General features: G+C 39.3%; 1 protein-coding gene across 3 annotated transcripts in view; it reads right to left on the bottom strand.

The window, feature by feature from the left end:
* Window positions 1-15704, bottom strand: part of STRN (striatin) — a 100616-nt gene that overhangs the window by 40082 nt on the left and 44830 nt on the right. For all 3 annotated transcript variants that reach the window (XM_040993070.1, XM_040993071.1, XM_040993069.1), the window contains exons 2-3: window positions 12332-12435; window positions 4432-4505 (exon numbers count right to left, since the gene is read on the bottom strand). In XM_040993070.1, coding sequence (XP_040849004.1) covers window positions 4432-4505; window positions 12332-12435 — 178 coding nt within the window. The remainder of the gene's footprint in view (window positions 1-4431; window positions 4506-12331; window positions 12436-15704) is intronic.

Below are 15704 nucleotides of genomic sequence, written 5' to 3' on the forward strand. Positions count from 1 at the left end.
CTCCATCACACACCCTCCCCAGCCAAGTCCGGATCCGCAGAGGGAGAGCACTTTGGCTTCTGTCTGCACAACTACCGGCCTCCACAACTGCCATGCACTCACTCTCCAAACACACAACCACAGGCTCAGCTACTTCAACTCACGCAGTCCTCTGCCCTCAGGTCAAATCCATGCCTGATTTATAGTTTCATCAGAACACAGACACACTCATTCAATTACATACTGTCTATGTCTTTCCTATTACAATGCCAGAGTGGCTGTGACAAAGAACATACCACCTACAAAGCCATAAATATTTACAATCTGGCCCTTTACTGAACAAAGTAGCTGAACAGTTCTAGACCCCAGTGGCACACTTTTAACTTGAGCTTCTTTTCAGCTTCACTTTCTTCTTTCTCTAATTTTAGTCCACAGTCTGTCACTCTTTTGCCAAAATTCTTTACTTTCTTGTAACACTGTCCCTCCACGAATTCAGTGAATTCAACTACTGACTCCACATTCTGACTCCAGCCAGGCTACCAAATGTGTAACTACTGCCTCTATTTAAATTCATAATCACACACCCCAACAAGACCATTCGTTTTCTTAATCCTAGTATTCTTCTACTCACCTCAGTATTCTAAGTCTCTACTTTTCATAGTTGTCTGACTTACCTGTAGCAAACAATCCTATCCCAGACATAAGGCTATCATATGGATAAGTCCCTTAAATACTCACCACCAAGCTGAATCCCAAATCTACAAACCTCAAGCCTAACTCTCATGTTCTCTCTTGGTAATAATAAGCCATGTTTTTCTTTCAGGAATTCCTATTCTTTCTTTATATATCTTCCTATTCTAAATATGTCTACTTTCTTTTAAAAAGATTTATTTATTTATTTATTTATTTGGAAGGCAGTTACAGAGAGCAACAGAGACTGATTCCATACCCTGGCTCACAACCCCAAATGGCAGCAGTGAAGTTGGGCCAAGCTAAAGCCAGGAGCAAGGAACTCTTTCTGGGTTTCTCATCCAGGTGGCAGGGACCCAAGCACTTTGGCCATCTTCTGCCCCCTTCCCAGGCGGCATCAGTGGGGAGTTGGATCAGAAGCAGATCCAGAGCAGCTGGTACTTGAGCCATGGCTCCGATATGGGATACCTGTGTCACAGACGGCTTAACACACTGCACCACAGCACTGGCACTGCTATTTCCCCCTTTCACTGCTCCTTCCCTAAGAAACACAACTCTCCCTATCTCCCTTCCCCGACTCGTGCTTTCAGCAACTGCCCTCTGATGCTCTTTTGCCTTCTCATCTCCTAGGCTCCCTGATAGTCGATTATACTAATCCAGTTTTCATATTCAACTCATGCCTTTGTCCTGCCACCCTCTCTCTCTCAAACTGAAGACCATAAAGTGCTCAGTGAACTGTATATCAGTAACTCCTACAGGGACTCTACCCATCTGAGATTTACTCAGGAGTGCTGAACACTAATTCCTTCTGGAAATTTTGTTCTGACTTTCCTCTTGCTATTAAAGTAGCCTTATCAGTTTTCCCTATCTGTATTTTAAATGCTGTCACTCCACAGGGTTCCATTCAAGTGCTCTTACTCTTCTACCTAAGATTCTTCAGTATTCTCTTCTCCTGCAATGGCTTCAACGTAGTTCCATCAATACTACATGCTGATACTGTCCAAATCAACATACCTAACCTATATCTTCGCCTTGAGCCCAAGACCCACCCACCCTACCGCACTGTCTTAACTTGACTATCTGAAAAAAAATCCAAAAGATGAACTCATCATTGTTCTACTCCTAGTCTAGGTTTTTAAAACTATAAACGTGAGAGTTAGCTTTAACTTGTCACTTCTTTTATCTCCTTAATTCAATCAGGAGCAAGTTCCTGTGGATGTTACTTTTCTTCTATTTATTTAACACAATTTTCAACTCTACTGTCACCTGTTAAGGTAATCTCTCTGATTTACCCAGGTGGCTATAACAGTTCTCTAACTCATATCCTCTTCTCCAGTTTCGCTGCTCTTTAATCCATCTTCCATACTACAGTTGACATAATCAAAGATAATCTGATTACAAAGCTCTAATTAGAATCCTTCAAAAGTCCTCTCATCACTCTTAAGAAAAGTGCAAACTCCTTAGCTTATTTCACTACTTTCATAACATTCTACCCTCTAGCTAGCTCTCCAGCAATATCTAGCAACACTCCTTTCCTTGTTTTCTTTACTATCCAATTATCCTATTCTTCAAAGTGCCACACACAAAGCCTTACTGCTATTTAAAACTCTTCCCTACCTCTCATTCAAAAATATCCCTACTTGTCTTGTCATTCAGATGTCAAAGGTAACCTTTCTCCAAGAAACCTTTGATCAGGGCCCGGCGCAGTGGCGCAAGTGGTTAAGGTCCTCACCTTGCACGCCCGGGATCCCATATGGGCGCCAGTTCTATCCCGGCTGCCACGCTTCCCTTCCAGTTCCCTGCCTGTGGCCAGGGAAAGCAGCTTTGGGACCCTGCACCCGCGTGGGAGACCCGGAAGAGGCTCCTGGCTTCGGATCAGCATAGCATTGGCCGTTGCACTCACTTGGGGAGTGAATCATGGGACGGAAGATTTTCCTCTCTGTCTCTCCTCTCTGTATATCTGCCTTTATTTCCAATAAAAAAAATAATAAAACTAAATCTTTAAAAAAAAAAAGAAACCTTTGATCATTTAGACTCCATTTTGTTCCCCAGTTGCTATGCTCAGTAACATTTACGTCTCTGTTATACATATCATATTTTATTACAATCAATTCTTTGTTTACTTTCCCTATAAAATCCAATAAAGTACTGTCTTGTTCTCTGGATATGACAAGGATGAAATACTTAAAATGTTTCAGATGAATTGATGGTTGGAAACATAGATGGAATGATACAAATGTTTAATTTGGAACTGTATATAAGAAAAAATATCTGAGTTAGGAATAGGTCCAAGAATAAGTTACAGTTTAGGAATGATAAAACACCAGAGAAATTAATTAATATCACGGGGATTTTAAGCATCAGAACAGAGAAATTCATAATTGATTCCAACACCCCAGCTCTTTCCACTGAGCTGTACTATTTACCCATAAATGTTTTCTATACATTGTAATCTGGTTTCCATACTAATAAATGTATATCTTAAAGTCACTTTTAAACATTAAAGCAAACGTAAGTAAGTATAGTAAAAAAAATGGGAAATGAAAACTTTTAAATGTAGTTTTAATTAAAATCATTTCTTTGAAGCAGACAAAATATTTTTTAAACAGGCATTAACAAAGAGCCCAGATTTGCTTAAAATTATTTTTGCAAAATTTAAGCACTTTTTAAGCTAGCAGACAAGTAAAAACTATAACAAAAAAAGGAAAAAAATACATCATTGATCAATTACTATTTCTCTAAATCTCAAGGACTTAATATTTAGCTACAGAAAAATGGTAACAGAGCACTAAAGTGATTTAAATACAAAACTGGCAGCACTATTAGAAATCATTTTGGAAACTTCTTTCATACAATGTAAAATACAGAACCAGCATGGGGAGTATGTAGCTAGCAGTCAGACAGATCTGGATTTGCTTCCATAACCCTACACTTAACAGTTGTATGATTTAAGGTAGTTTCTTTACTCCTCTTAACTTAAATTTCATACACACATGAAAAAATGTTATATTTATCGAGTAACTGATTTAACAAGTGATGTTAATACAGACACATAAAGTCTCTAGCACAGGTAGGCATTTCAGTAAAATTACATAAATGAAAGGAACCTAATTTGAAATTATACCAAAAATATACTCAGATGAAACACAGTGATAACATCTGAATAATTTCTTTGTTTTCCCTAACAACTTACTACTGAGCAAATTATATATGTATATATATTTTTTACAAGTACTATTTTGTACTAGCTGGTAGTGTGAAGAAGAAAGTGGGAGTAGGAAAAAAGAATAACGCAAAAAAGTTTTAGGTTTTAAACCTACGCTGGCTATAGAATCTGTAACAAAATACAAAATAGGAATCCCTCTGCGCTCTGAGAACCCTCTCACCTCGGCAGTTCCTACTCTTTCAGGATTTCAAGGACAGGATGTAATTTGTACTGCACATCTCAAAATTTCCATTAATGCTGGGCAGATCCAGCAAGACAAGGGTAAGTTGGTACATGTTACCCATTAATTCCAATCCTTCCAGTCAGTGCAGAACACAAGCAGGAAATGGGAAACTAAGAGAAAGGGAAAGAGGGTAAAGGGAGGAAGGCAGTGGAAAATTATATAAGTGATCTTAGAGATTACTGCCACATGATAAACAGAACAGAAAAAATATAACACACACGTAATTAGAAATTAGCTTACAGTTATAAATGTTCTTGCTATAAAAATATTGGATTTAACTTTTTTCTCTTATACTTCCTTTAAAATAGCTTACCAGAATCATAGCTTGGTGGCTTCATATCTCCCTGATTCAATTCTGTCCCATATTTCAACTTGTGGTATTTGGCTCTAACAAAGAAATGAGAAAATACAAACCATCTTAAAACATATTTAAATTAACTTTATGATACATAATAGGAGTAGTCATTAGTATGCAGTTTTGATTAATCACTCCTAGAGAATTTTCAAAGGCTCATTGCCTTCCATGTTGTCAAAGTAATAATATAAAAGTAATTGCCTATTGTCACTATTACACCATCAAGTGTCACTAAAACAAAAGAAAGGAATAACACTGGGAATCATTAATCTTGTGATCACAAATTAAACTTACACCATTATAGTTTCTATAGTATTCAAACTTTTTAATGGTTGCCAGAGTTGAATTCCATTACTGAAAGTAGTCAAAAAAATTGAACTGTGAAGTAAACTTGTAAAAAAAAAAAATCAAAGTCAAGCACTTTACAAATAAAATTCATCTATAACACTCTATGTCCTGTCAGGTAATTATAATTTACCAAGTGTTCATGGCAGTGAACAAGGGAGAGGGGGGGAACACCAATCAAATCCAAATCCTCCATGTTGAAAAGATACTGCAGTGGGAATGAACACAGATCCTTTGGCCTTTGCTGTGCAAGAACTATGACTAGGGAAGACTGTCCGTCTTCTTTTTAAAAGTTAACATAATGCTATTGTTTCTAATTAATCAGATTGCACCATTTCAGATTTAACAATCTGACACCCGAAAAGTAATCTAAAAAAAGGTAGGTATTTCTGAAATATTAGCTAAAAATGTCCACATCTGCTTGACATATATGCACACTTTAGCTGGCTCCACCTCCCATTCCCAAATACTGAGACCACTTACAAGAATATTCAATGTGTTACGAGTTAGGCATTAACAAAAAGAATATAATTCAAAACACCAAAGAAACAAAGTCGTAAGGAATCAAGGAAAGAGTGACATGGCCAAATTTTAAATGCCTCTTCTTTTTCTTTTTAAATAACTAATGGAAAGCTTGTCATAAAACTGTTAACAGCTTGTATGTATAAAGTAATGGAATTTTTCTGGATACTTGATTAAGCTTCATACCTCAGGTGTTTATGTATAAAAGAATACTTGCTTCCTGAAATGAACTGACCTTTAAGCTTAAGCAAAAAAGTAAGGTTCAAAATACTACGTTCAGTAAGCCCAAACACAAGTTTAACGTGTGTGCGCAGATACATGCAAAACAGTACATCACTAGATGATATATGATACATAAGGCATCCATTAAGAAAAATTCCTTGGAAAGAAAATCAGTGCATTGAGGCAGAAAAGGTCTACCTTCTTGTTATATTTATTAACCAACTGTGCATACATAGTTCTCTTTCGTTAGTCCATGTTATCTGGAATATCTTTTACACTGTTCTCAATATATGTCTTAATCACAAAGATTTCATCATCTCAAGACCAAATGTTTTCAAACTTATATTTATAATAATGCTACTATTAAAGGGTAAGGTTTATAATACTAATCTGATTTAGAATTATCATAAAGTAAACAAGGTTCTTAATGTAACTGTCAATATTAGAATTTTCCAAAACCATACAGGTACATCCATCTACCATAAGCCAAATTAAAACACTTCTTTCTTAAGGGTCAAAAAGCAATGTAATATAATCGGCCTGCCAACATATTATGTTAAATCTTTTAAATAAAAATGGCAATAAAACTGCATTAAGTTTATGTAATATTTATACACTACATCAACAAGAAAAGCGTTTTTGAACACAAAACCCTGCATTACAGTGCATTCTAGTGGTCGTAGGGAAAACTACAACAAATTTTACCAAAATAAACTTAATAAAAAGATATATATTAAAAAATAAATAAATGTAAGAAAAAGAATGAAATAACATTAAAAAAAATCTAAAGAAAGACAAAATATGTTAAAACCTGTTGTATTCACCACCAGCCAGAGTGTCTCCTACCGCAGTCTCCTTATGGAATGATTACATTCCCTGAAAAATATCTCAGAACCTCTATTTCTTTCATAATAGTGTTTTTTTTTATGCCAATGCACTAAAATATCACTGCACTCATTTTTCCCCAGTTTTATCACTTAGCTTTTTGCCCTGCCAATCTTTCTCGCTTACTATTCATTTTCCATCTGATTATGGAATAAATACGTAGATTTCATACCTAACAACCACATTCGATACTTAGCTAGGTCCCTCAATTTGTCTTTACTAGGTAAAATAGCAAAAAGCGTTTAATAATTATAATATACTAAAAGAAGTCTTGCGTTAATTTTGCTTCCGTCTATTAATACATAACCCAACATCCCAATCATAAGCTTAAATAAACATAATCTCATAATTAATCTTAACGACCTATTACAGAGTATCTACCATGTGCCAAGCACCACCCTGGCTGCTACAAATAATCCAGTTTGTGGTCACATTGGAGTGGAGGCAAGGGGATCCCCAAAAAACAGAAATGAAAGCAAGTAACTTTAGCAACACCATGATAACAGCTGTAAAAGCATTTTATCATGTGTTCTAAGAATATGGATAACAGAACATTTAAATATGTCTAAGATGATGTCAAAGACACCGAAGACAAAGCAACATGAGATCTTAGCTAAACCTCAGAAAACCAGGACCACTCCAATCTAACAAAAGGGCTGACCAAGAGCATACGCTGCAAAATGAAACAAAAATACAATGTCCCAAAACAATAAACACTTAATACCCATAAGCCACAGAAGGAATGGAGTTCAGAAAAGGGACAGAAAAGAGGCTTGGCTACAAAAAGAGAACTCTGAAGTTAGGTATCTCTAACAATTATATAATGAGATTATCATATCTACGATTTTGGAAAATGAATTCTATGGATGTGAAAGATGAACTGGAATATATAAACACTGGATGCAAAGAGTTCAGTAATACAGATCAAACAAACATGCCTGTGAATGGCTAAGAAACGGGGGAAATGGTGATCCTCAGTTACACCTTACAGAGTATCTGAGGTTCCTCAGCATAGCAGCTCCTGAATGAACCTCAGATGATACTCTACATATTTACAAAAAGGTATATGTAAACTGCTAATTTTATGAATCTTACTACACACTAAGGAATGCTTTGATTAAAAATAAACAGCTAGAATCATAATCCCTCTATAATATTAATGCCTATTTCCTATTACCCTGGGATCAGAGTGTAACTACAAAGCAAATCTGTAACACAGCAAAGCCAAGCCATGATCATTAACTATTTACAGATGAAATGAAAAGATGTGGGGAATACGCTTGTAAGAACAGATCAGTACAGTAGCCTAGGGGCTAAGTCCTCACGTTGTGTGTTCTGGGATCCCAGGGCGCCACTCCACTTCCCTTCAAGTTCCCTATTTCTAGCCTGGGAAAGCAGCTGAGGACGGCCCAGAGCCTCGGGACCCTGAACTCACATGGGAGACCTGGAAGAAGTTCCTGGCTCCTGGCTTCAGACTGGCTCAGTTCTGGCCATTGTGGCCACTTGAGGAGTCAAGCAGCAGACAGAAGATCTTTCTGTCTCTCCTTCTGTCTGCAAATCTTTCAACAAAAATAAATAAATCTTTAAAAAAAATCAAGATAAAATAAGACTGACAAAAACATTAATTGCTTAAGGCACAGAGGGAAAAAAAAGTACCAGCGCAATCCACATTTCTGTTTTACATTTTCCTCAATATTCTTTTTATTACTGGCATTAAGGCATTAAAAAAATTAGAAGGGAAATATTTTAAATCTCCAAGCCACAAACACGTGACTTCAGTGTAGTGCCTGAATTTAACTACTGTCTTTACATCAGCAACCACCCCAAATCATTCACTACTTTACAAAAAATAGAAAGTCGGGCATTCTTTTCCAGGAGCATCGTTTTCGTTTAAGAAAAGAAAAAATTTCCTTAGATTCAGTCAGTTCTTTATCTCTTTTGTTCTTCTAAGATAAACTCCCTGAACAAAATTAGCAATGTTACCCTCATACCACTCCACCCTTCTCACTCCTCCAGCCCTTGTTGTAGCAGGCATCGATTCTTCTACCTCAATGCTGCTTCTTTGCCGAGGGGACCAACAAGCTCCCAAACAAGAAATGGGAAAGAGTATTTGCAGAACATACCTTCCTTGGAGTCTGTCAGGCATTTGCAATCGTTCCACTCCCCCCTTCCTTGTCTCTCCTTCCTTCTCCTGTGCTGTATCCTGCACATCTCCCATGACCTGTGTGGCCGCCGCTACTTTTATGCTCTCTCCTGGACACTTGTTGGACCTCAACTACCCTTTTCACCTCAGCCACAACACCCCCAATTTCTGAGGATGTATCTCCAGCTGTTATGTCCCCACTTTCATTATTTTTTCTTTTGCCCTTTGAACCTTTAATTCATCTGCTAACTTCTAAAATTCTCATTCATAATGCACACAGCCCTTCAAGCCAGAAACTTGGGATTCATTTTTAAATTATCTTTTTCCTACATATACTGTCACCTCCAAATTTTCATATCATCTCCATATTTCACGGAGTCTTTCCAGCTAAAATGTTTTGATACTTCCCAGTTTCAGCAGTTATTATACGATCATTTCTCATCTTAGAATTTCATATCACTCATGCCTTCTGAAATAGACCTTTCCAGTACATTCTTCACATTGAGATCAGAGTAATCTTCCTAAAACATAATCCACACTAATTTATACTTAAAACTTTTCAATTACATAATATCTAAATGCAATAGGTAATCCCAAACTGCTCATAGATTGAATCTTCAAACTGGAAAAGAAAAATGGTAAGATCTTTATCGGACCATTTTAACATTGACTATACATGGAATTACATGGATATTACATGGATATTACATGGATATTAAATTTCGTTAATTTGACAAGTTGCTATGATTATAAAAGAGAATGTCTTTCCTTAAGAAAATGAACACTGAGGTGTTCAGGAGCAAAATAAATAATAAAACAAAATCTGCAACACAGGGCCTGGCAGCATGGCCTAGCAGTTAAAGTCCTCGCCTTGAATGCGCTGGGATCCCATATGGGCGCTGGTTCTAATCCCGGCAGCCCCACTTCCCATCCAGCTCCCTGCTCGTGGCCTGGGAAAGTAGACAAGAATGGCCCAGTCCTGCACCTGTGTGGGAGACTGGAGGAAGTTCCTGGCTCCTGACTTCGGACTGACACAGCACTGGTCGTTGTGGTCACTTGGGGAGTGATTCATCAAACAGAAGATCTTCCTCTCTCTCTTCTCCTCTCTATATATCTGACTTTGCAATAAAAATAAATCTTTTTTTTAAAAATCTGCAACACAGAGAGTAAGTGTGACAGAGCAAATACAGCAAGATGAGTCAACTGGTAAACCTGGGTTAAAGATAAGAGCAGTTCTTGCAACTTGTGATCATTTTGGATAAAATGCATTTGAAGACCTTTCGTGTTCTTTATTATGTGTAAGATAAAGGTCTGAACTCCTTAACTGTGTCTTCCAGGCCTCAGTGACTCTTGTCTTCCCCTACATTTATAGGTCATCAAATCACAACATGTTCTCTGCACACACAACAATTACAAATTTCTGAACACACCCAATTGCTTTGTTTCATATCCAGCATGCTTTCTCTATCTAGTTCCTGTACCATGCCTGGCTGGCAAGCACTTTCCTTTTATGACGCTGTTCCAGCCTCACGGCCTTTAACTCTGCCCTCCTTCCTACTTCCATCTTTTGGATGGTAAGAACTATTCTCTCTGTGACCCCACTGCGCCCTGAAGGGACTTCTGCTACAGCACCTATCATACTGCACTGTGCTTTTGTGGCCAACAACTCTGGACACAGACACACACACAGCCCTGGCTGCTTTAGTACTCGTGCATCACAATTTCCCTATGTAAAAAGATAGCAAAATGCACTCAACCTTAGCTCTGATTTTCTTTACACATTACTTTGTCTGCTAGGCCTGACACACTTCAATAAATAGCTGCCAATTTGTCATTATTCTCTCTTTGGTTAAACTTACAAATAAGCAGTTTAAAATATCAAATATCACCAGACCATGCGCTTTTAATGCCTTTTTTTCCCATCTCTCTAATACAGCTTTTCAATCAATCTCTTGACATCTGAAAGGAAATGCCTGTTTTTACAACCACTTGTGCCACCTCAAGATCCCATGCAGGGGCAAACATTCAGTGCCATTTGTTAAAATGCTAGTGAGGAGTCAAAATTCCACACCGCAGTACGAGAGTTCAATTTCTGGCCCTGGTTCCTGACTCCAGCATCCTATTAATGCAGATTCTGGAAGACAGCAGTGATGAGCATTCCTGGGGTCCTGCCACCCACATGGGAGCCCCGGACTAAGTTCTCGGCTCTAAGTTCAGGCCTGGCCCAATCCCAGCCTTTCTGCCTTGGGAGAATGACCAACAACTGGAGTCATTCTTGCTTTCTCACTCCCCCCACTTCTCTTTCTCTGTCTCATAACAACAACAACAAAACCACAAACAAAGGTGAAGACAGTTCTAATAAAGTTCTATCATAATAGCATCAGCAAAATGCTGTTTAATTTTTAAACAGTCCCTTTAACAATTTCCAAGAAGAAATAAAATAAGAACAAAAAGACGGAGGTAACTGAAAAGCAGAAGAGTTGGGATCCGGCAGCGTGGCCTAGCGGCTCAAGTCTTCACCTCGAACGCACCAGCATCCCATATGGGTGCTGGTTCTAATCCCGGCAGCTCCACTTCCCATCCAGCTCCCTGTTTGTGGCCTGGGGAGCAGTCGAGGATGACCCTAAGACTTAGGACCCTGCACCCACATGGGAGACCTGGAAGAAGCTCCTGTCTCCTGGCTTTGGACTGACTCAGTTTCAGCTGTTGTGGCCACCTGGGGAGTGAATGTCTCTCCTCCTCTCTGAATATCTGACTTTCCAATATAATTAATTGATTGATTAAATTTTTTACAAAAAAGAATATTTCTTAATACAGATAAGTTCAAAAACTCACATCCATGACTTATCTTCCTTACTTGTGACCCAAATCTTGAGTTTCTTGGAGACTAGCAAAGCACAAAGGTCAGATTACACCTGAAGGGATAGGTAGCGGCTGACAGCAAAGAACAAACTACCCTGGGAAAGTCTTTAAGAAGATTCTCAACTCAATGTAGCAGAGTAACTTTATAACTAAACAAAATATATCACGTTGAGTAACAACAGTTGACAGGAAAAGGGAACAAGTATTACAGAAAACTTTTTTTACAATTCAAAAACTCTGTCAATTCAAATAAAATGGCTATCAACAGTTCAAGAAGTATTTAAGTTTCTCAAGAAAGGAGAAAATGTGCTAAACTTTAAAAAAATCATGTAAGTCAGTTTATGGATCACTATTACTACATTATTGATAACAAGGTAAACGTATTACAATTCCTCACAAATTTGTCTGTCACAGATACATTCAACTCAGAAGCACACAGTACTGGAATTTGAGATTCACTTCAAAATGACAGACCACCCATGCTTGCCAAAATGTTGGCCACACCTTATGCGGGTGGCACAGGAACTGCCCAGCCATATGCTAACTGGTTCAGGGCCTACCAAGGGGGAACGTCTTCCCCGCAAGTTTCCGCCCAGAAGGAGAGAAGCCAGGAACACTGCCTCACACCTGTCCTGTCCCTCCCTCTGCTTTCGAGAGGCACCCCATCTCCCCTGGTTTCTCCCGGGAGGTGCTTTTCCCGTCCCTCTTTCTACTTTCACTTGGTCACTTCCCAAATAAAACTCCTCTGTCTGCAACCAAATCCCAGCTTTTTACTTTTTATACTAAGCTGAGGAAAGAACCCACAAGGCTTTTTTTTGTAACGATGAGAAATCGTTCTGATCTTTATAAAGGATGCTCTCCCACGTGTCACTGCATTACCTCTCCTGCTTCAGTGCGTACTCCAGCATTTTGATCCTCCTCACCAGGTCTTTCTTCAGATTTTCTTGGCCTTTCCTTTCTCCCTGAAGAAAGGCAATCTGGGCCTAGTAGGGGAGAGAAAAGCAAAATTCAGTCTAGACCACACAACAAAACAGCTCCCTCTTCTGAAGCCCCACCCTTCGCCCCACTCCCTTGTAGGCAATGTAATATGCAGGAGAAAACGATGAAAAGGTAAGAGAAAGGAAAATCAGGCAAGGTTTTTGTATCCATTCTTGCCTTTGATCCCGCTCCCCTAAAAATTAACAAAACATTTGAAACAAAATATATACACCTTCCATTTTCAGTAAAACAGAGGAGTTGGTACAAAGCTATATTCCCAAATTACCAATAAGAGATTTAGAATTTAAGTATCTTTCCCTTAAGAAGTTCAAACTACAATGTACACATTGGCTCCTTACGGTAACTTGGGCAGAACGCTCTAAGTCAGAACCTCTAAGGATCCTCAAAGATCATTTTCCAGCCTCACTATCTTTAATGTCACCCAGCCCATTTTTAATATAGCAACATACTAACACAGTTAACAATACTGTTCAATAAGCAAGCATTTTACAGTTAGGGACGATCTTACCAAATCCACAAGAAATTGTGGGGAACATTCAAATAAGGCTGAGTGACCCACTAAACAATCTTACTGAATTTGAATGAGACTCTATTAAATCACAGACTCTGTTAAATTCCCATGCCACAAGGAATGTACCTCAAACTTCCTTTTAAAATTATTTATTTGTTTGAGAGTAAGAGACAGAAATGGAGGGAGGGAAGAGGGGAGGGGAGACTGGACAGAGGAACAGTAAGCCAGCATGCTGCCCTCCATCTACTGGGTACTTCCCAAACACTCTTGATGACTAGGATTGTACTAGGATTGTACAAGAGCAAAGCTAGTGGCCCGGCGCGATAGCCTAGCAACTAAGAACCTTGCCTTGCACGCATGTGCTGGGATCCTGTATGGGCGCCGGTTCTAATCCCGGCAGCCCTACTTCCCATCTAGCTCCCCGGGGAAAGCAGCTGAGCAGGGCCCAAAGCCTTGGGACCCTGTACCCAAGAGGCTCAGATCCGCACAGCTCCAGCCATTGCAGCCCCTTAGTGAATCAACAGATGGAAGATCTTCTCTGTCTCTCCTCTCTGTATATCTAACTTTCCCATAAAAAATAAAGAAATAAATACAAATCTCTGTGAATGGAGACTCGAGGCTTACTACGTGAGTCAGCGGACATCGGGAGGGTGACATCATCACTGGATCAGTGAAATCGGCAGCATTTCAGAACTACCCAAACCATGTGGGCAGAACCCTCAGAATATGCACACGTTGAGACTCCGGGTTGATATGAGGTGGGAGTTCCTCGTCCCTGGGCGCTGGGCCGTGTGGAAGTTGTCTGTGGCTTCCCCATTTGTCTCTTCCCTCCCCCAGAAGAAACAAGAAGAAATGGCAAAATTGGAGACACTGCATTCATCCAAATTTCCCTAAACCTCGATCCTTCCCAACCTGATCAACCATATAATTATTATAAAAAGTAAAATTTAAACAAAAATTAAAAAAAAAAAAGAACAAGGCTGAGAGGACAGAGGCGGTAGGAATTCAATAGCATGAGCAATCCTGACTGCCTCCGAGGGTCTGCATGAGCAGAAGCTGGGAGTCGGAGGGGACGTGAGCCAAGCCTGGCACTCCAAGGCGAGCCAACCATCAAAAGGGCGAGCCTAAACACTCCCCCCAAAGCAAGCTTCTCGGCTGAAGTCATGGCTCCCAGCTCAGGCTCGGCTGTGACGACTATTTAAGGAGTCAGTCAACAGACAGAAGCCCTCTCCTTCTCTCTCTCCTCCCATGTCTCTAGAATTGAAAACAAAGAAACAGAAAGAAAATTTTTTTCTGAAAGAAACTATAGTGCAACTTGTTTAACCAAACAATGCTTTGAGAAAGTAATGTAATCAATGATACACATGATCAAGTAATAATTATTCCAATCATCAATCCTGTCTTCTGTATATCCTTTGGCTACTTTAAAAAAAAAAAAAACATTTATTTTTATTGGAAAGTATACAGAGAGGAAGACACAGTCATTCCCCAAATGGCTGCAACGGCTGGAGTTGAGCCAATCCAAAGCCAAGAACCAAAAGCAGGGTTCCAAAGCTTTGGGCCGTCCTTGACTGCTCCCCAGGCCACAAGCAGGGAGCTGGATGGGAAGTGGAGCTGCTCGGATTAGAACCAGCGACCATCTGGGATCTTGGTGCGTGCAAGACTAGGACTTTAGCCACTAGGCTACAGCATTGGGCCTGCTTTGGGTACTTTTGTATTTCTGCCTCCACCTCCATCATTGCTCCTGAATAATTGTGAAATATTAAATATAATATCTACTTATATGATATTTATATCACATACAATTTAATATGTATCATATATTATGATATAATATATTCTAAACTTAATATATAATGTATATTTATAATACATTAAATGTAGTTATTTAATACCTATTTATGCCACTTTTATTGTGGCTTGACTCCAGCTCTAAACACTTCTCTATCCTCCGATCAATCCACATAATGCCTTTATTTTTAGTAATGGATAAAGGTTTGGATTATAATTATTAGTGTATTAAAACTTTTTAAAGGGCCTGGAGCGGTGGCGCAGTGGTTAAGGTCCTCGCCTTGCACGCCCGGGATCCCATATGGGTGCCGGTTCTAATCCCGGCAGCCCGCTTCCCTTCCAGCTCCCTGCTTGTGGCCCGGGAAAGCAGTCGAGGACGGCCCAAAGCTTTGGGAACCTGCACCCGCGTGGGAGACCCGGAAGAGGCTCCTGGCTTTGGATCGGCTTCGGCCGTTGTGCTCACTTGGGGAGTGAATCATCGGATGGAAGATCTTCCTCTCTGTCTCTCCTCTCTGTATATCTGCCTTTCCAATAAAAATAAAATAAATCTTAAAAAAAAAAAAAACTTTTTAAAATATGAAGACCCAGGCTGTTACAGAGAATGAATACAAAGACAATAGGATAACTGGAAAAGGCAAATAAAAATGACACTCCACGATACTCCTTCGTGATCACCATCACCTGAGTGAAACCCCCCGCCTGATATAAACTGTAAGGAAACTCGAGCTAAATTCAAATTGAGAAATATTTGATGTTAACTTTGATATAATCTTGAAAAGCATTTGTTCATTAAAGTGAAGAAAAGCCTATTCCAGAGTAAGGAAGCTAAAATCCATATGAAAAACACCAAACGCGATGCACAAATCCAAACCATACTGAGCTGCGGGAACACATTACTGGGACCACTGGCCAGACAGGAAGGAATGTGTAAACAGCTCGATGCACCCTATT

This window comes from Ochotona curzoniae, unplaced genomic scaffold, assembly GCF_017591425.1.
Source record: "Ochotona curzoniae isolate NIBS_2020 unplaced genomic scaffold, NIBS_Ocur_1.0 contig_883, whole genome shotgun sequence".
NCBI lineage: Eukaryota > Metazoa > Chordata > Mammalia > Lagomorpha > Ochotonidae > Ochotona > Ochotona curzoniae.